Genomic DNA, 20,859 nt, shown 5'->3' with positions numbered 1-20,859 from the left:
CGAGCTGTTCCCTGGCTGTGTCCCTGGCGGGGAGGAGAGGGAGGCCATGTCCTCGGGGGTGTACAGTATGCCTTTCCCTGCTATACTGGGCGGGCCTGAGTGGAAAGCACTTTGTCCTGGTGTGACAGTCTGTGAGCATCCTTAACCAGCAGGCAGGTGTGTGTGCGTACGTGTGTGTGCAGGCATGTGCGTGGTGGGGCAGAGTTGCTCAGGAGGAGGAAGGGGCTCTGGGAAGGCGGCTGAGGGCTCTAGCTGGAGCTCTCCAACGTCTCCCAGACACAGTGAAATGAACGCTTGTCAAGGTGAAAGCTCCCTTGGGCAGGGAGCAAGTACAGAGAAACAGCTGTTAATGGGAACCAGTTTGTACATGAAAGAGTATTTATTGAAAACATGGTTACTGACAGGAAGCTCCTGGCCACTCTCAGGTTACAATCTTGGCTCACAACTGGAAGTGTTACCTTTTTCTTCTTTTTTTTGGCCTCCCATTTTATTTTCCCTCAAACGTTCCATCCTAGGATAGGTAGATCTTATATAAATATATATACATGTCTGTATAAGTATGGCCTATAGTAAAGAAAATATATAGTACACTCTTCCTTGGGCAGTACCCACCATGCTAGGCTACCAATACTGAATGCCACTGTGCCCACGCGTGTCCAAGGAGACGGGCTGTGCGTGTGGTTTACAAGTGCTACAGCACCAGGGAAGCCTCACTGGCACAGCTGTGGCCTCCCCTGGCCCCAGCTGGCTCCCTGAAATCATGGCCAATGGCAGAAACCACAGCACTGGGGGAGGGAGCAAGGGAGGCTAACCTCCCGACGTCTGGAAGGCCAAAGGAAAGCAAACCGGAGGGGCCGCAATTCAGGTGAGGTGGGAGGTTTCTCCCTGCGGAAGGAAAAGATATAAATGGGGCGGGAGGGGAGTGGAATCTAGTGACCTCACCACAGTCTAGACCCAGGCTTCATCTGGGCTCTTCCTTGAGACTAAGAGGGTGGGACTTGGCCTGCATGTCTCTGACTTGCCAGGATGAGAGACAGAGCTTGTAGGGAGACACGTCCATCTGCCCAGACAACTGCGTGGGCAAGAGGATCCGGTGGCATCCGGAGACCAGAGATGTCAGAGATGAACCTCAGCAGCACGTTGGCCCTGGACGAGGCCAGGTGAGCCCTCACGAAGACGGCAAAAGCAAGGGCAAGGCATCTACTGAGCAAAGGCCAAGGCTTCCACTTAGATCTGAGACACAGGCCCGGGTCACCCGAAGGCAGCCTCTCCAAGGCTCTCAACATGCCCAGCACGTCTGTCCTCTGGGGCAGCCTTTCCTGGGCCAGCTCTTGCCCGCTTGGGGATCCAGGCAACTGGCGAGCAGGCTCAGGAAGAAAAGGTGAGTGGCCGTTGTTAACTCCGGTTCAAGAAGCAGTTTCTTGGCCTGGAAGGCAAGGGCGTCTGCTGTTTATTCCTCACGGCCCGACCCCAGGCTCCCCGGTGATGGGGAGGGCAGAGCACCCTGCCTTCACGACTCAGAGTGGGCAGGGACCAAGAGGAAGCTCCGGGTGGCCCGAGGTGGGTCTGAGGAGTGACTGGCATTGACTGGCCACCACGGTCACTATAGATTCTGTACAAGCAAAAGACAAGGCACCAGACTGTGAGTGTTCCTCCTGGGCCGCAAGTCCCTTGCTGGGTACCGTCAGCTCCGGCTCTGGGCTCAGCCGTAGTGATAGACGAAGTCGTAGCTGCTGGGCTCCTTGGGCACTGGCGGCGGGGCCTCGGGGATCTGGATGTTCTCCAGGTCCAGTAGCCGCAGCTTCATCTCCATGCTCAATAGGGTGTCCAGGTCACTCTTGGTCAGCTCGCTGGACATGTCCTTCCCCAGAAGGGCACTGAGGCCGTCGATCCAGATGCAGTACTGTGGGTAGCAAGTTGCAAAATGTCACTGGTGGCCCCTGGTCAGCGGGAGGTCCTGCCAAAGTCGCTTTGCTGACAGGGCTCACACAGCCTCTTTGGGCCCTATTCAGTACAGGCAGGACTTATCTGGGATAAGAGCAAAGGTAAACTGGGAGGTGATCGTTCACTTTCTCAAAAGACCTTTGGATTTTTGTAAGGGATTTACATTTAAACTCCCTAAGATAATATCAAGTGTGATTTTTAAAAATGCAATTAATAAATACAGCAAAACAAGAACTAAGAACAGGGACATCAACTAGTTTCTCTTTAGAGAAACCTGAAATTGCCCCCGAAATTTGTAATGGTCGGGGGGAACACATATTACGTAAAAAGGCAGGAAACAAAAGGAATCTCTGTAGAATGTCAATTTTGTTTCAAAAAAAGTTAAAAAAAAAAAACCATGTCAATAAATGTTAAAAATAAGTACTAGAAAACCTGAACTTGAGGGTCTCATGACAAGAGGGAATAACAGAGAATTCTCAACCCATCCCTCCCTAACTCCTCCTGTTCCATCTTTTTCCTGCCTTTGCTCACCTATCTCCCACCTGCTAGTTCTTCATTTCTTCCCAATCAAACTCCACTGACAGCTCAGGCCCTGCCTAAGGGTCTCCTCTTCCAGAAGCCCCACCTCCAGTTCCCTCCACTGGCTCTCAGAGCTCACCAGACATGTATGCTCTCAACCACAGCTGCTTTTCAATATCTAGCATCTTCTAGTGCTACAGCTGAAACTGTAGTCCCCGTGTAAAGAGGACCAGATCCACCTGGCTTCAAAGCCCAGGTCAGATCCACTACAACATGTGCCCCAGAGCCCTGGAGAGGGAGGATCTGTCAGGCTCACTTGGGTGGGTGGCCATGCAGAAACTGAAAAGAGGAGCATTTTCCTAGTTCCAGGCAAATAAGTTATCCCCAGTTGATCCTGTCTTTCTAACGACAACCTACCACTGCTGCTAAGAGTGACCTGGAGAGCCCAGCTCAGGGGGAAGGACCCCCGGCATGGCAGATCCTTGGTGTCAGCAGCCTTCGTCACCCTCTGGGACCCCTGCCTTTAGGGGTATGTTTCTGTTCTGCCCACTCCTCCCCTCCAGCTGCAGGCACAGAGAAGGCTTGGCTGTCCAAGGCAGCGTCACGCTGCTCACCTCATACTTATTAGGTGCAATGAAGTTTAAGGTTTCGTCGGGGTCATACAGGATGGAGAAAGCCAATTCCAGCACCTCCTAAAGGAGAAAGGGTTTCAGTTATTTGGAGCAAGGGAATGGCCTGAGCCCTACATACCAAGAGCTTGGTCAAAGTCCTAGTGACTTGGAACCATCGCCAAATATGCTGATTCAGATGTGATGTCATCAAGGTCCCAGGGCTCATGCACAAATGTGGCTGGAGATGAGGTCACCGGTAATCAACCCTCACTAACCCACCTAAGTCATGCCTAGGATGTGGTGATACTTTTTAAGATTGGAGAAAAATCATTTCTCAACACTCGGAACCTCTGAATGTCAGAGTCCACGACTGTATATTACCTTATATATATATCTGGGTAATTAAGCTGAAAGTCTTAACAGTTTAGAAAACCACCAAAACAAAAACAAATTGTGGCCAAAAATGGCACGACTTGAGCATCAACAACATAACTGTAATGACTGAAACAAATATAATAGGCTTAAATCCATGAGTTTACAATACCACTAAAAAACAAAGCAAAACACATGCACAAAATAGGTCACTGTTGGGTGATACCAGGGAACTAAGTCCTTGTTTTAAAAGTAGGCACATAAAAGAAAAGAATCAAGCGTTTATCCTCCCTTCTTATAAACTGTACCACTGGGAAACCACTGTAGATGATGGCAAGTTTCTCTTTAGAGAAGTAGTTCGACTAATAAAAGGGATGAGAGCCCTAGAATATCACTAGTTTGCAAACGTTAATTTACTAATGAAACGAGGCACTGAGCCTCCAGAGTCTGCTAACATCACAAAAAAGACAGACAACCAGACATTATGTGCCTCTTGATAGAACAGAATACCATCTAGGAGGGAGTCTGGCCAAAATAAAAAGGTCAAGCCTGAACTGGATCAAGCCTCTAGATCTCTCTACCAATTTACAGATCTGGGACAGAGGAATGGGCTCAACTACACCACAGGGAGACAATCAGCAGATTTCAGACTCTGGGAAACTACCAAACAAGCAACCTGGTTTCTTCAACTAATAAACTGCAAAGAGAGGGGAAAAAAAAAGAGCTGCAAAAGATGGAGGGGGAACTTATGAATTAAGAAACTTAAAAGACTAATCACACTGCAGAGACCCTATTTGGATTCTGATTTAGCAAACAAAGTGGGTATGAGTGTGTGTATGTGTGTATGTGTGCATGTGAATACACATAAACACATATATTTTTATATAGAGAAACGATGACATTTTTAAGACAATTAGTAGAAAATCAAACATCAATGGAATACTTGATACTAAATAACAACTTTTTATTTCCTTTTAGGTGTGCAAATAGTACTGCGATTATGTTAAGAGAGTCCTTATAATTTAGAGGTTCATTCTAAATACTTACAGAAGAAACGATGTAACACTTGAGATTTTCTTCAAAGTAATAAGGGAAGAGGGACAAGTGGATGGGTAGACTTTGCCCTGGTTGATGAAGCTGGGTGAGGCGTCTATGGGGGTTCTATCTATCTTGGTGTCTGTTCAAATCGTTCTTAACAAAACATTCAGGATGAACTTAAAATGAGACAGCATGGGGGCGAGAGGTCACGCACCTAGAAAACAACCACCACCGACTACGCTCCACGTATCATTGTGACAGCACCTCAGACTCGGGGCTGCCTCTCCACTCACCTTGTTCTGTTTCAGAGCACTTTTCTCTTTCATGTGGGGACAATCTTTCCCAGTGACAATGGCCTTAATGTCTGCAACAGGAACTGATAAATGAGGGGAATTAGTTTCTGGAAGCTTTATGCTGCAAGTTGGTCCTTGCATCAGTGCTGGAAGGGACGGCCCAGCCCCCAGACCCACAGGGCTGTATGAGCTCAGGGAGGGTTCCCTGCTCCGTGGTCGCTTTGCCTGGACTCTGGCCTGCTGCGCTGTGTCAAGTCTAACTGGGGGTGGGTTCAGGGCTTTTGCACTGTCTGCCTAAGGAAGGGGGCCTCAGACACTCACCTCACTTCCACTTCGTGGCGATAAAGATGACAACGGCCACCAGAGCAAAGGCAGCTAATAATTACTCTTACCCCCTGCCAGCCATTGTTCTAAGTGCTTTACATATAGGACTCATTCAATCCTCTGATGAGGGAAATGTGGCTATTATTCCCATTTTACAGAAGAATCCAAGGCAGAGGGGAGAATTAGCTTGTAATTAATTAGAATTAACAGCAAAGCCAGGATGTGAATCCAGGCAGTCAGGCTTCAGAGGTTCTGCTCTTAACCACCGCCTTTCAATTTAGTCTTGTATCACCCTTTACAATCTGCAAAACCCATATCTGTGATCTCACTGAATTCTCCAAACAGCCCCTTGAGGTAGGCCAGGTGGAGATGACCTCTGACCAATGGGGAAATGGGTTCAGAGAAATAACTGGCCCAAGGCCAGATTACCAGTTTGAAGCAGCCAGGACCAGAAGTCAGGTCTCCTGACAGCAAGTCCAGCTACCATGACACCCCAACAGAGAAATGAACTTACTTTTCTCCTGCAGGGATTCGAATGTCACCTCCCCTTGAGGGTTGTCGTCCAAGTCACCGTAGTGCAGGACCTTGTGGTTCAGGGCCAAGCGGCAGTACCAGAAACGCTCTGGAACACAAGGGAAGCCAGGCAGGTGAGCAAGGACACTTCTGGGAGAGGCCTGGGCACACGAGGGGCAAAAAGACGACTCGTTCCCTGCCTGCTCCCGGCAGGGACGGTCCGGGCAGGTGCCCCCCGCCCAGTACGGCAGCTCCGGGCAGTAGGGACAGACGGTCCCAGCGCCCGGGCCCTCAACTCACCTTGCCTCCGGCGATTCCCAATCTTTCGGAAGCTGCTCCCCTCACAGAGCCGGTTCAGGCGTTGCTGCTTGATCAGCTCAAGGATCTCGGGCTGGATCTTCTCCCTCAGCTCCCTGCGGTGGACGTGCACCGGAGTAAGGAGAAGGTCACGGGGACAGCAGGCCTTCTGAAGGGAGGCAGAGCTGGCACTCCCCCCCAACGCCCTCCCCCATCACGGCACTTACACAATCGGCGGGGACTGGAAGTCATCCTGACTCATCCTCTCGGACTGGCGCAGTCGCAGAATCTCCGAGTAGCTCAGGCTCCGCAGTTTGCTCTTGAACTGATCCAAAGAGTTGGGTTTGGAGGGCAAAGCCCGAGTGATCTGCTCCCGGACTACCTGCATAACCTGAGAGAGAAGAAGGCGGCCGCCTCAGCCCTGGTCTGATAAACGGATGCCAGGCTCTGCCCTCCACGGTCCTGAGCACGGTGGGTACCACAGGCATCCGCTGGGTGAGTAAGAGCACTGATTCTCTACTACTATCTCTTCTTAGTTACGTAGGACAAATGATGGATGGTGACAAATGGATTTTTTTTTTTTGGCTGCACCATGGGGCATACAGGATCTTAGTTCCCTGACCAGGGATCGAACCCATGTCCCCTACAGTGGAAGCGTAGAGTCTTAACCACTGGACTGCCAGGGATGTCCAGACAAGTGCTTTATTTCTCATACATTCTGGAGTCAGAGAGAAGCAGGTTCAGATCTCAACTCTGTGCCTTAATCTTTTCCTTGAGCAAGTCACTCAACATGCTCAGGGCCCCACCTACTCATCCTTAAAGCTAGAGAAAGGAAGACACATCTTCGATAGAGGTTGCCACAAGCATATGAGACGCTATCTGGATGCACAGTGCCTGGCACACTGTAGTGTGTTCAAAACCTGTGTTAGTTCCCTTAAAACAACAACAGCTAAGTAAAAAGCAGGACACCATCTGCACATCCAGTCAGCTCCCCACCAATGAAGGAAAAATCTATAGCAAAAAAAAAGACCAGAGGGGCTTCTCTGGTGGCGCAGTGGATAAGACTCCGTGCTCCCAATGCAGGGGGCCCAGGTTCGATCCCTGGTCAGGGAGCTAGATCCCACATGCATGCTGCAACCAAGAGTTCGCATGTCACAACTAAGGAGACTGCCTGCCGCAACTAAGGAGCCCTCCTGCTGCAACTAAGACCCGGCACAACCAAATAGAAAAAAAAAGAAGACTAGAGGGAAAGATAAAAATGGTCATTGTCGCTGGATAGGGGAATTATAGATAACTTTTTCTTCTTTATATTTCACAAATTTTTTACAATGAGATGAGCAGCTTCAAAAGAGCCAACTCCTAGATAATCAGCTTTTGAGGGCCTAGCAGTGCTGTCAAGAGAGTGGACTCAGAAAGCATCCAGAAATGGCTACTGGGAAGTACCCCTGACACGCACGTCACTGCGGATCCACCCCGATGTCTCCATAACATCTGCGGTTCACGAAATTGCCACAGTGCCTGCACAGGTAAGTGCTCGGTAACCCACAGCTATCACTGTTATGTTTATCCTCCTGCCCCCGAAGGAAGGCGGGAGGGGCCGGTACTGGTCCACTGGGCAAATGAGGGGCCCAGCAGGGAGACACCTGCTCAGGGTTACAGAGGGGACTGATGCTCTCAATGCCTCCGTCTTATGACTCAGCGCTGCAGACCACACTGTCCTCCAGCTCAGGTATTCCCCAGGCTCTGGCCAGCTGTCACAGGCTGTCCTGGGATGGTCTCAGCCCACAGGTCTCACAGCTCTGTGACACCGACCTTGTTGAAGTCCTCGGCTGTTGCCCTCATCTCCTTCCAGGTCTTGTTCAACAGCTGGATGCAGATTCCAAAGAGCTCTTCAAACGCTCGGTCATGGGTGAAGAACATCGGGTGGTAGTCGTTGCGCCCTTCATTTGCTGTGGAAGAAGAGAAACAGGGAAAGGATGAAGCTGGGAGCCCATGTCCATAAACCTGGGATCCTCCACACCAAAGTCCGGAGGAACAAAACCAGACTGACGACCAAGAGGGGTGGTGGATGGGGGCGTAGCTACTGAACATGCTAAATCACCAGCTCAAACAAGCCACAGCCACGACTCCCATAAACAACTGGAGACGGATTACAGCTCTCTTGGTAATATTTTAAAAAGTACAATAAGGCTGTCCAGTCCCATGGACACCTAACTCTATACCCTCGAGTCTCACCAGGCTCCTGAGTACAAGGAATGGCTGAAGGAAGGGGGGAGCCACACAGACTTACGCAGTTCCCCAACCTGTAGGATCTCACAGAGCATTTTGGTGAGCTCAATGGCACTGCGGCCAAAGGGGCACTCATGTTTGTCTTCTCGGCTGCTGTTCTCCAAGACGATCTGTGGGGGGAAGAGGAAAGAGAGGGTGAGGGAGGGAGGGAGGGAGGCAAGCGATGTGGCATCAACACAGAGAAAGCTGGTCCCCAGCCTTTACCCGGATGTAGGTGTCCTGATGGACTTTCGCCAAGTACAGCATGTTGTCCAAGGCCAGCATTCCAGGAGGAGTCTGGGTAAAGTCCATTGCTGGGTTGATATGGTTCTGTAGAAATAAACACACCTGATTTGAGACTCGGTAGACCCTGTGTGCGAGCTCACCTGAGGGGGACCCCAATCACCCCTCCACCATATGCCTCCCACACGTCACACCTGCCTCTGTTGTAGCTCTTGTCACGTGCCCATCTCTACTACGAGGCTGTGAGCTCATGGCCACTGGACTGTGGCTGACTCATCTTACATCTCCCGTGCCTAAATACTGCTGGGTGCTGAGTAGATGCCCAATAAGTATTTAACTGAATTAGCTCCATTCTCAAGCTGTAGCCTATCACAAAATATCCACTCCAGATTTTCAAAGAATCTAGCTGCTTTCATGAGAGATCCCCTCTCCACTCATTTGGCCGACCTCCTGGGCCCTCCTACAGATGGGTTTGTTTCAAGGGGCCAAATGTTGCCATAAACTTGTGAACCTGCCATGGCCAAAGCAAATCAAGTGTCAAGGCCCCTCCAGCTTCTTAGTGTCTTCTGTTCCAGGGCCACCATCATGTTATGAGAGAGGGTTGTCAGGGTTCTGTCTGGGTGGCCCTCTGACTCCCTGTCAGGGGAGAAGGTCTACCAGTGTCCATGCTCTGGGAAACTCACAGTAAATCCCAGCATCTTGTAGTCCTTGGTATACATGGCTTTGCGTTTTTCGGTCCCACTCCCGGCGACGTTGCTAGGGTCAGACTCTGCATCAAATGCAATCCTCCTCAGTTCAAATATAATGTCTCTTTGAGCCTGGGAGGTGAAATAGTCAGCAGGTGAATCAGCTAATCAAGGGAAACAAGGAAAAGAAAGAGTGGGTAGAGTTTTTCCGGGCAGAACTCTGGCCCCGATCGATCTTTTGAGGAGGCATCACCTCTAGCATCGCAGGACAGAGATGGGCTTGGCCCAGTCACCCAGCAGAAAGGGATCATGGTGAGGCCCAAAGCTGACACAACTAAGCACAGTTCCTGGCACACAGCAGGTGCTCAATACACAGGGTGGAATGCACCACATCAAACAGCACACGATGCCAGCCAGGAAAGCTCCGTCCCACTTAGAACCTACCTGGTCATTGGGGTCCATCTTGGTCATCATCCTTTCTTCCAGAAGGTTAAAGGTCAGGACTTGCAGGACATACAGCTGATGGGCCATCTCGGTTTTGATTGGGCGGTTCCCTCGGATCACATGCTGGGAAGAGCAAAGGCAGGGAACAGAGGGTTGAACTGATTTTTACTGAAGAGTCACATCCATGCTGGTGAAAAGACAGTATGCTGGGCAGGGGATAGGGTTTCCTCCCCCACACAGGGACTTCAAGTTCCAGAAGGGGATGCAACATGAATGGGCCTGATTCAGGCAGAGATGATTCACTGCAGGCCACAAGGGCACCATCTTTTTTTGTGCACGCCCCTGGCCGGGGAAGTAACATTACGATGCGGGAGATCAGCGGCTGGACCTCATTCCAATCGATCCAGACAACAGAATGTGCGTGAAGAGTCGCTTGTAGAACTGGACAGTACAATTCTTTTGTTTTCCCTTAGAAAAATAAAATGTTTTGGATGGCCTCACCAGGTAGAGGGGTTCTGAAAAGATCATTTTCTTTCAATCATCTCGAGACACCTACACAAAGAGGGGCATCTAATGCTCCTTGTCCGGCCCCCTTCTCTCCTACTGGTGTCCCTCCCCTTCCCTCTGCTCATTCTGGGTATGTCCCCCTCCCCATGTCCCCACACCACATCCCTCTCCCCTCCTCTAACTCTATCCTCCCCACCCCCTCAGCTCACCACCTCCTCCCTGACGCCCACCCACCTGAGGTCCTTCTCCACCTCTCATGCTCCATCTCTGTCTTGTTCTACATGCCACATGCCCCGCTCTGTCCTCCGGGCTGACCAACGCTGGTTCCCGTCCTGTCTCTCGGTGTCCTGTTCCCTCGCCCGCAGGAGCCTCCTGCTTTTTCCTGCCTGCTCCCTTGCATTCCTCGCTCCCTCTGTCTCACTCACCATCTAGAATCCTGTCGTTCTTGGTCTTTTCTCGCCCAAATGAGACTCTTGCCCAGCTTCCCACATGTACCGCCCTCTGTGCCCTTCGTGTTCTCTTACTCGGCCTAGCTCGTCTCTAGAGCTGTGTTGTCCAGTATGGCAGCCACTAGCCATATGTGGCCACGTGCATCTAAGTCAGTTAAAACTGATTCAAGTTAAAAGTTCAGGTCCTCAGTCGCACTAGCCACATTTTAAGCTCAGGAGGCACAAGCGGCTAGTGGCTACATCCAATGATAGAGTAGAAGTGGAACATGTCAGAAAGTTCTGCTGTACTCTAAAATACTTAGCTTTCTAACTCTAGATCAGCTCTCTCTAGAGCTTGCTCTGGTTCGGGATCAATCAATCTCTTTAGATCTGTGCAGTCCAGTCTGGTAGCCACTAGCCACCTGTGGCTGGTGAACACTTGAAATGTGGCCAGTCCAAATTGAGATGTGCTGTAAATGTAAAATGCACACTGGATATCAGAGCCTTAGTATGAAAACAGAAAATGTAAAATACCTCACTAACAATTTTCCTATTGATTACATGTTGATATCATACTATTTTAGATATACTGGGTTAAATGAATTATATTATTGAAATTCATTTCCCCTATTCCTTTTTTAGTTAATGCTGCTACTAGAACACTTAAATGAAACAAGTGGCTCGCATCATATCTCCACTGGACGGCGCTGCTCTAGATTTCCTCTCCCCACCGGTGCAACTCCAGAGAGCTCTTCCTTTCTCTGTCTCTTTCTTTCCCTAGATCTGCAAGGCCCAATACAGTAGCCACAAGCCACACGTGGGCATTTAAATTTAAACTGAAACTTTAAAGAACTACAAATTCAGTTCCCCAGCCACACCAGACACATTTCAAGCGTTCAACAGCCATACGTAGCTTGGGCCGCCCTTTCTGCACACACCTCCACAACTACAGCAAGTTCTACGGGACAGCGGACAGGGCTGCTCCTGCTCGCCCCCTGGCGTGTGTGCCCCGCCCTCACCTCCTCCCCGCGCCCTCTCCAGCTCCCTCTCCTCTGGCGTGACCTCTCTCATCAGCCTCCTCTCCGCCTCCCCAGCTTCCTTCTCACGGTCTGCTCTGCTCCCCCTCCGCCTCCACCCAGTCTCTTGCAGCCCAGGGTCTTTTCTCCGCTTCGGCCGCTTCTGCCCCTGCACCTCACTCTGAGCCTCTTCCTTTCTCTGCGTCCCTCCCTCCACCACTCTGATTTCTCCCTACCCGTCTATCCCTATTCCTCTCTCCTCACCTCTCTCCATAATTCATAGAACCACTCTGAAGAGAGGTTAAAGTTAATGTGATACTGGTTTTCATTCACTTTAATCCCCGTTTCTCAATCTCAGAGACGTCAGAGTGGGAGGGTACTTCCTCGAGTCATCAATGGCTTAAAGAAGAACAGCGCCAGTCTGATGAAGTCTTATTTGACTGTCAGGTACCTCGAGGCCTCGGCTCCCTGGCTCAACTCTGTTCAATCCCGGGACTTAAGTGAGCATACGTTAACCTTCTCCTAGCAGACCCGTTCGGCCTGAGTCCTGACACCAAACTGTCTTCTATAGTGGATGGAATCTTCACTTGTTCACCAGGTTTGTCCAGAAATGAGCTGAACTTCTAATCCCGTTCAGGTAAATAATAAGCCTCGAAATGCATTAAAGTTCTCTGAGAAGGGCACCCACTCCCACACATGCAGAGGACGGCGCCCCACACAACCGCTCGGACACGGAGACAAGAATGAGGGAAACTGTGTGGTAGGCAGAGGGCGGAAGCGTCTGGCCAGGCCCTTCCTGCCGGGCTGGCAGAGGGGCTCTGTAACCAGGGAGATGGCCCGCAGGCAGGAGCTCGTTCTGCGAGAAGTCCGGTGGGCTCTGCCTGTTTAGAGCAGCTGATCGCGCCGCCTCACAGGTGCCCACGGTTACTTCTTGAATTCTATCACCTCTGCATCTCGTTTACGGTGACGGAACTGCCCATGTGAGCAGAGCGCTCACCAAGTGCCGGGGCCCCTAAGCCCTGCGTATACGTATCAGCTCATTTGGTCCTCACACCCAGATGGGCAAACTGAAGCCCACAGGAGTTAAGCGAACTGCTCAAGATCAAAGATTGGTTAAAGGCAGAGCGGGGGCTGCCGACTCCAAAGTTCACGTTCAGAATTATGAAGCCTTTCACACTCGACTCTCGATTTCTCATTTTGTTCCCTACACTGTGGTCTCCCAGTTGCACCTGGTTTTGGACAACTGATAAAATGGCCTCCTTTTAACCCAGCGCCTTGACTCTCCTTCCCGGCCCTCAACTCCCACCTCAGCTCTCTCCCAGCCCACATCCCCTCCCCGATGCAGAACAGGGGCTGAGACCTCCCTCCAGACGCCTCCCCCCGCCCACCCCCAACTCCCGCTCTACCCTCCTCCCTCACACACCCCTCAGGAAACACGGATCTTGGAGTGTGATCTTTCTAAAACGCCAGCCTGGTTATTTCACAATCCTGATTAAAGCCTCTCAATTGCTTTTGGGAAAAAGACCAAGGCCCTACTTGATCTGGTCTTGGCCGCCTCTCCAGCCTGTCACAAATTCTCACCCCACGCTCTATCGGCCCACGCACTCCTCCTAGGTGCCCCCCTTCCCCATGCAGGAACTCCTTTCTGACGGGTCAGCTGGCTTATCCTCAGCCTTCCCTGAAGAACCGCCTCTAAGGCCTCCTGACACCTCTCCTCGCGGCAGGACTGCCAGCTCCTCCTCTGCAATCTCCCAGGCCGGGCAGCCCTCCCAGTGTCCCGCACAACTCAGGGTTATGACTGGTGTTAGTGGAGTGAATTCCTCTTCTGTGCCTATTTTAACACATTCCCTCTGGATAAAAGTTTGTGGAGCTGTGAGGCAACAAACAGTAGAGCTGGCTAAGTACCTCCTTAGAGGCTCTGCAATTCCTGGTGGGACAGCCTCCTAGAGACAGCCCTGCTTCCAGTGGATCAGAAACCATAAGCTTTCCAGCTTAGGAAGTGTTTAGTACCTATCGGTAAGGTCCCTCTGCGTGCCCATCCCACTCCATAGTGATTTCAATAATAATAATACAACTATAATAATAGTGGTAGTTGCAGTTAATAGTAACAAAACAATAACAGTAACAAAACATAGCTTGTCTGGGAACTTACATTGAGGATTATGGACCGAAGGTGCTTCTGTGCGAATGCGTTGGCCATATCCTATTGAGAAGAAGAAGCGAACATAAGGCAAGGTGGCAGGCATGCAGCTGTGACAACTATCAAGAGGAAGGTGATGTCACAGCTCTGGGGCTTTTTCCCGTAATTTTTTTCCTTTCAAATGAAAAGTGGGCAAATGAAAAAAAATTCACAGACCTTCAAATACGTTATTTTAATACTCTGAAAAATTCCCGCACATTTTCTTTCGTGAGTACACATTAACGCAAACAGGGTTTCCTTTCCCAGTGGTACAATCAACCGTGTCATCTTCAAAGAGGGACAAAGACTGCTTCAGGACGAGACACTTGTGTTACAAGGATGCCAGGAGATGGACGAGCACAGGGCACAGAGCAGCATGATGGTTCCCAAGCCACATGCACCATCCCAGGCCCGAACCACTGCCAAGGCGGGAAGGGACTCTAATGAGACACTGACTCCAAACCGAGCAAGAGGGCTTGGGCCCCAGCATCCTCCTCCACCGCCCCCCACCCGCAGCACCACGCCAGCAGACGGAGCTGGGGTGGGATGCTCTGAAACAGTAGCTGGTCTATGATTCACTTCTGATCAGTTTAGAGAACAATGTGTTGGGTGCTTTGGAGTGATTTTTCACAACAGGGTCACCTTTTTTTATTTATTTGGTTCAGATTTTGACAGTAACACTTTATTTATTTAGCTCACTCAGGAAATAAAGTATCCTACGTTAAGTGAATCTTCCAGGGAATGAAGCTTTAAGGGTCCTCTCAGAACTGTTATTTTGACCATTCTTATGCTAATCTTCTAAGAATATATACACTTCTGTATTTCTGAAGAGACTACAATGATTATAATAATTTAATCACTGCCAAGGACTTGGCTTCATCAGGAAAAAAAAAAAACAAAAACCACATCAGTTATTATTCTGTGTTGTGACACTGTAATACCCTATGGGGCATCTGAAATGTGGAGCTATTTTCCCCTAAACAAAATGGTCCCAGATTACTATGCTTTTACTTTTTCTGACAGCTTTTCATAATTCTTCTCTCTTCCTTCCAATGTCAGCCACCACTTCTTATAATGTTAATCAGTATGACTTCACTTTCTAAACTGCTGCCTTAATTTAATTTCACAGATAATTCTAAATCAATGGGCCTGAGGGAGCTGTCACACCTCTCCTATGGGGCAATATCCGTGAGTGTTGTCATTTTTCTCAGAGCTGGAAGGCCTTTCCCTCTCGCTTCTAGATTTCTAGCCATATTCCAAACGGCTGACGCTGCCAGGAACATTAAGTTTTACTTTGCGTCCCCTGAGCACACACTGACTGGCAGAGGAGGAAGGCGGACTAGAAACTTCTCTGGTGGCTACGGGAGGCTGACTCACGATTAAATCTTGCTGTCGATGACTCACAAAGTGGGTGATTGACAGTGGTCTGCTGCTGGAATATAAAGGCCTTCAACCAAAGGCTTCTCTGCGGTGCAGGGGGAAGCACTCATCCTTTTTCATATCCTCATAGAGCTGACCTCTTTCAGCTCCCTCTAACCAAGAAACGAGTATCCAAATTCCCTTCTGTCAACTGTCTAAAGCTTTTCCAATTCCTAGGATCTAGTAAGCGTCCAAAAGGGCATGGATTTACCTTTACTCCTGGCTACAGCAAGCTGGAATGTGATGCATCTGGCATCATCTAGATGAAAGTCACAGGCTATTTCTGAATCTGATCTTCCCGGCTGAACAACAGACCCATGTGAAGGCAGGTTACAAAGGAGAGACTGGGCCACATTCCCCAGGTCAGGCATCCCCTTAATCCTTTAGGTGACTCTGATCTGCGGTACTTCCCTAAGTGTTCTGACAAATGAGATTTATAGCACACGACCTTTTCCTGTGTCTTGCAGCTCCCTGAACAACTAGATCAGATCATGAGAGTCTCACCCAGCTTCAACCTCCCCACCTGGAAAAGAGCGGGGCCCTTTCCATATGGCAGTGCTACTTACAGTGACAGGCAGGTCTAGAGGATTAAGATGCTTGTCCTGCCGGCAGAAAGCAAAAAGCACAGAGAGAAGCAGATGGAAGAATGAGCTTTCAGCTTACATTCAAAACAGGACTAGGGAGGAAGAGATGAACAGAGCGAGCCATCCAAGAAGGACAAGGACACACAGAACCACAGATGCTCCTGGTCCTCCCACCAGAATCTTCCAAGAACTTGGTACATAATCCCACAGGAATTACAACTTACTGAGCCCATGGTATTGACCGAGAATTACAAAGTCTTTCTTTTGTACATCACTTGGGCTTTGACCAGAGAAATCTAGAACAGTCGTGTTGGAAGGGCTCATAGCGATTTTTAATCTGGCCCTTGCATTTTACAGAAAGGTAAACGGAGACCCAGAGGGGTTAGAGCACTTGCCCAGCAGTGGCAGGAAAAGTACTCAGCCTCGGGGCCCTGGTCTCTTAGGTCAGCCCTTGCTCCACTGCCCAGCTGATACCTGGTTTCCTCATTTGCAAAATTAGGGGTCTGGCTTTTTCTCATGACATCCTTATGAAGTGAATGGGGCAGATGTTGCTCCCACGTTATAGGTGAGGAAACTGGGGTTTAGAGAAGCAGAGCGATTTGCATCATGTCACACAGCTAATTGATAGGGAAGAAAAAAGTTTAGAACCTGTATCAGAGGATATTTATACATGAAACTTCAAGCTAAGTCCCTCCACTCTTGCTTCCTTAAGCAAGGATTGCATTTGTTTCTGTCTCCTGGGACCCGGCAGGGAGGCCCAGAGGGTCTCCTCTCCCTGCCCCTTGATCCTCTAACCCACGGGTAGTCGCAGTAAGGCCAAATGAGGCTTGTTGCCTGTTTGTGTCTAGAAGGTCTTATGGAAAGACAGCCACACCCACCTGTCTGCCTACTGTTTGAGGCTGCTTTGGCTACAGCGGCAAGGTTGAATAGTTGCCACGTAGACCACAAGGGCCACCAGGCAAAAAATATTTACTCACCCTTGAGGGGAAAAAGTTTGCAGGCCCCTGCCCTGACCTAGGACCCAGCTGGTTTCCCTCCTAGCTCTTCCCTGGGTCTTCCTTAGCAAAGCCGCTCTGATGGGCTCTGGCCGCAGAGGGACAGGAGGAAGGACTCTTGGGAAAATGACTGGGAGGATAAGTCTTCTCTTGGGAGAGCCCAGATGCAAAGCTTGAAAAGGCCACCACAGACCTGTCGCTTGTCCTCAGGAGCCTTCAGAAAAAGTGCGTTAATCAGTGCAATGGCGTAGGTCTGAATCTCCTGGTTGGAGCTGTGTCAACGGAGAAAGAAGGCAGAGAGAAGTTAGAAGACTGACCAGCAAGACATCCTTAGAGATGGTTTAAAACAATCACTCGCAGACTGTAATCAAACAATAATCAGAGGCTTAGTCTCAAAAGCTTAAAAGTGGGCAGACTCCCTGACCCAGCAATTCCACTAACAGGAATTTATCCAAAGATAGTCATCAGAGAGCTGTGCATGAGTTACTGGCAAGGTGTTTCATCCAAGTACTATTAAAAAAAGAAACAACAGTAAATAATGCAAATGTCCACAGTAGCGACTCTGTTCATATATATTCAAATCCTAAGCAGTCATTAAAAATGCTGTTTTAGCATAAAGGTTCTTCGCCTGGGGTTAGGGATGGGCTTAGAGTGTCTGGGAACCCTAGAAATGGTGCAGCCATTATTCCTTGTAGCTGGTTGACTATGTGATATATTTTTCCAGGGAGGTGAGAGTCCATAACTGTTACTGGATTTTCAAAGGCATATGGGGTGCAAAAAAAGAAAAGGAAAAAAAAAAATAATATATATATATATATATATATATATATATATATATTTTTTTTTTTTAATGTTTGGCCAGGCCTCACTGCTTGCAGGATCTTAATTCCCCGACCAGGGATCGAACCCGCACCCTCGGCAGTGGAAGCATGGAGTCCTAACCACTAGACCAGCACGGAATTCCTGCACAAAAAGATTTAGAACTACCCTTTCAGAAGGTTCTTTGACATGGGAAATGTTCAATATCTATTAGTCCATAAAAAAAGTCAAGGCACGCATAGCATGTACAGTAAGATTCCAACTTTCTTAAAAATATGCATAGAAAAAAACCCAGCGGCACAGTCAATTTACTGTTAACAGTGGTTATGTCTGGAGGGGGGATAATGGGCAAATGATTTCCTTTTTGTGCTTTTCTGTATTTTCAAAGTCTTTAACTATGAACTTATTTTAAACAAATAAAATAACTACAACGCTTCTCTGGAATCCTGTAATCCTGGCACTTGACAAGAGCTCTCCACCTGCCACGTCGTGAGTGCATTCTGTGGCTCTTTCCAGAGGGGCTGCTGGGCGTCCTGGTTGGCCAGGGGCATCTTGGAGGTCTAGTGGAGGTCACTAATTGTCCCTCAGCTCAGCAGCAGAGGACATGACTTCTGGGGACAGCAATGGGCTGAAAGTGTTCATAGACTGACCCCTAAGAAATGCCACGCTCCTCTATCATCTCTAAGGAGGTAACTGGGTCATTCCCAATGCAGAAACAAAGAAATAGAGGTAACTCTGAGGTCAGGAAAATCAGAACTCTCCATCTGGAGTTCACAATGTCCCCCTGACTTCAATCAACCTTTTTGGCTTTTGGGCATGAAAACAGAGGCTGGAGAATTCCTTAGAGAAGTGACAAGGAGAAATCAGAGCTGTAAACCTCCTTGTGCTTCCTTTTTACTTGGACTAGTGGGAAGGTACAGGCTGAGAGCATAGCTGAGTGAAGACAAGGCTGCTATAATCAACCAAGTCTGGGAGCTCTGGCTTCCCCTGGAACTGGCAGGGCGTTCTGTCAATGTCCCGTATGCTGGAAGGGAGCAAGGATTAGGAAGGAATCAGCAGTGTCCCCATCCTTGTTTTGGGAAGCCCAGTCCCCTTAAATTGTGTGGAATGGTTGAAAGGGAAGTATAAAGAATGGGGAGGAGACAAACAGTGCTCCAAAGGCTTTAATCTGTCTTTGGCTTTTGTTTACTATCTGTTAAATGTTTTAGGATGTGATAAGTTTCTTAAAAAACAAACAAAAGCAAAAAAACCAGAAAACAAAAAACAAAAAACCTCCTCAATTTATTGAATACCTATCTTGTGCTGGCCCCTATGCTGGATCTTTTATCTTCTTTGATCCTCACAAGTCTGAGAGGTGGGGATGATTAACCTCAGTCTAGAGGTGAGGAAACCTAGGCCAGAAGCGATTAGGTAACTTGCTGAGGGCAGAGACCTAGTTTGCAGTAGATCCTGGATTGGAACTCACATCCTATACAATACTTCTTGTTACCCCCAACAGCATACTGTTAGTTCGGCAAGAGTTCATTCAACAAATGCTAACTGAGCTTCTACTTAAATCAAAACAAGGGATACAAAAATGATTGGCCCCTGTTCCCAGAGAGCTCAAAGTTTAAAATGGGAGACAGATAATAAAAATACAGTATTTTATATAAATATGATTATCATAGGTACGAACAGAAACTATTTGGCCCACAGAGGAGAAAGCATCTAATTCTGTCTGGTACCATGGTGGTACAGGAAGATTGGGAAAAACTTCACATTATCCTGAGAGGCAAGGAGAGTTACAGAGGATTTCAAGCGGGAGCATGACATGACCAGGTCTGAATTACGGGAGGAATTCTGGCAGTAGTGTGGAAGAGGTGATGAGTGAATGAACAAGCAGACCAGCATCTCAGAATACAAGCAAAGCAGAAGTAGGATTGGAAGACTTAAACAGAGTAAGAGGGGAGAAGAGAACAGGCAGGGAAGGGAGGCTGGGGCAGGGTCTCTACTTACACCTGGAGGTGAGAGATGAGCTGGCCCACAGTGATTTCCTCTGCGATCTTCTGGTACAGACTCTGGCTGTTCAAGACCATGCTCTCCAGGATGGCCAGGGACCTCTGCAGGATTGACACGTCCACCATGGGCTGGCTCACGTACCCTGCGATCTAAAGCCAGAGAGGGCAAGTCAGTTAGGAAGCTCAGGGCCCGAGAGAGCTGAAGGCTTAGGTTTCAGATGCCCGCCACCCCCAGACTCTCCTCTTAGGTGTGCTGCCCACATTTGGACAGTTGTCCCCAGGTGGACGATGGTATCTGCTATGTTGGCCAATGTGCCAGGGAGTCCCTAGGCATGGATAACTCAATTTCAAATTACAGCATCCACTCAACTATGTTTCCTTAAACCTAAGGGCTTAATCTTTTGTTTTCAAAATAAGGGTTCAGGCATGAAAAGGCTGAGTGTAAAAAGCAGAGGGTTTTACTGATGCTGGGATCTCATTTGCTCTCCATGTACTGTACTCCGGACATACATTTTGTCCCTATACACACGCAGAACAGCAGACTCGGGGACACAGGACCTCAAAGTCTTATAATCTAATCCCTTTTCTCAATCCCCATTATAACATCTTTGACACATGGTCATTTCACTTGTGCCTAAGTATCTCCAGCATCGGGAAGTTCTCAATGTCCCAAGCCAATGACAGGTGTAATTCTAGGTCAGCAGATATAGCATTCATTGGTTTTAGTTCAGTTTTCTGAGGTGACACTGCCCCTTTTTCTAGAAGAAAGGAGGATAAAACTAGAAGTATCTTCTCCCCCGCACTGAGTTCATCTGACAATCAAACAGGCTACCTTGCAGATTTGTAAACAGAAGGCAGATTAATAAACAGAAGGCAAATGAAATGAATTTTTTTTTTTTTTTATCCAAAGAGGAGGCAGGGCTCAGGAAGCAGGTCAGAAGACTTAGGGATGGTACTGGCTGGCTGGCTGGCTGGTTGCACGCTATCCCGAGTCTCACTGACAATCCAATTCCACTTTGGCCATAATCAGTTCCGGGAGCCCAGTTCCATCTTCTCAGTGCAGGCCCTGCGAGTGTAACAAAGTACATCTTCCAGGAGCCACAGGAAGGCCGGAGCCTGAGGATGAAAAACCTGGCCTCGGGGATAGAACCCGACCCTCGCTGGAGCAGCTGTGTTGCCCGCACCTCCCCTCAAGCCTAGAGAACTGGCGACGGAGGGAGGAAAGACGGAATGCTGGAGGCCTCACCTGCTTAATGAAGGTGATTGAAACCATATCCCAGGAGACAATGCCATGGTCCATGAGCTCTAAGAAGGCAGTCAGGGTGAATGCCAGCATCTCACTGTAGCTGAGACATGTGCAAAA

At 48.9% G+C, this 20,859-nt stretch overlaps 1 protein-coding gene across 7 annotated transcripts in view; it reads right to left on the bottom strand.

The window, feature by feature from the left end:
* Nucleotides 1-360: 360 nt before the first annotated feature.
* The window catches only part of ELMO2 (engulfment and cell motility 2), a 38,432-nt gene continuing 17,933 nt past the window's right edge, over nucleotides 361-20,859 (bottom strand). For 3 of the 7 annotated variants that reach the window (XM_082359448.1, XM_082359453.1, XM_082359452.1), the window contains 16 exons: nucleotides 20,743-20,842; nucleotides 19,495-19,646; nucleotides 16,874-16,952; nucleotides 15,668-15,703; nucleotides 13,656-13,706; nucleotides 9,553-9,675; nucleotides 9,106-9,240; nucleotides 8,405-8,509; nucleotides 8,202-8,310; nucleotides 7,724-7,860; nucleotides 6,139-6,302; nucleotides 5,915-6,027; nucleotides 5,616-5,723; nucleotides 4,778-4,860; nucleotides 3,078-3,155; nucleotides 361-1,903 (listed from right to left, as the gene is read on the bottom strand). In XM_082359448.1, coding sequence (XP_082215574.1) covers nucleotides 1,703-1,903; nucleotides 3,078-3,155; nucleotides 4,778-4,860; nucleotides 5,616-5,723; nucleotides 5,915-6,027; nucleotides 6,139-6,302; nucleotides 7,724-7,860; nucleotides 8,202-8,310; nucleotides 8,405-8,509; nucleotides 9,106-9,240; nucleotides 9,553-9,675; nucleotides 13,656-13,706; nucleotides 15,668-15,703; nucleotides 16,874-16,952; nucleotides 19,495-19,646; nucleotides 20,743-20,842 — 1,774 coding nt within the window. In that variant the 3' untranslated portion in view covers nucleotides 361-1,702. Of the gene's footprint in view, nucleotides 1,904-3,077; nucleotides 3,156-4,777; nucleotides 4,861-5,615; nucleotides 5,724-5,914; nucleotides 6,028-6,138; nucleotides 6,303-7,723; nucleotides 7,861-8,201; nucleotides 8,311-8,404; nucleotides 8,510-9,105; nucleotides 9,241-9,552; nucleotides 9,676-13,655; nucleotides 13,707-15,667; nucleotides 15,704-16,873; nucleotides 16,953-19,494; nucleotides 19,647-20,742; nucleotides 20,843-20,859 lie in introns of those variants that run through there. The other 4 variants (XM_082359449.1, XM_082359450.1, XM_082359451.1 and 1 more) reach the window with 2 other exon arrangements.

The sequence above is a fragment of the Balaenoptera borealis genome (assembly GCF_965194805.1).
Source record: "Balaenoptera borealis genome assembly, chromosome: 16".
In the NCBI taxonomy this organism is placed as follows: Eukaryota; Metazoa; Chordata; class Mammalia; order Artiodactyla; family Balaenopteridae; genus Balaenoptera; species Balaenoptera borealis.
Note: the sequence above shows the minus strand (reverse complement) of the source record. Positions and strands in the feature narration are given on the sequence as shown.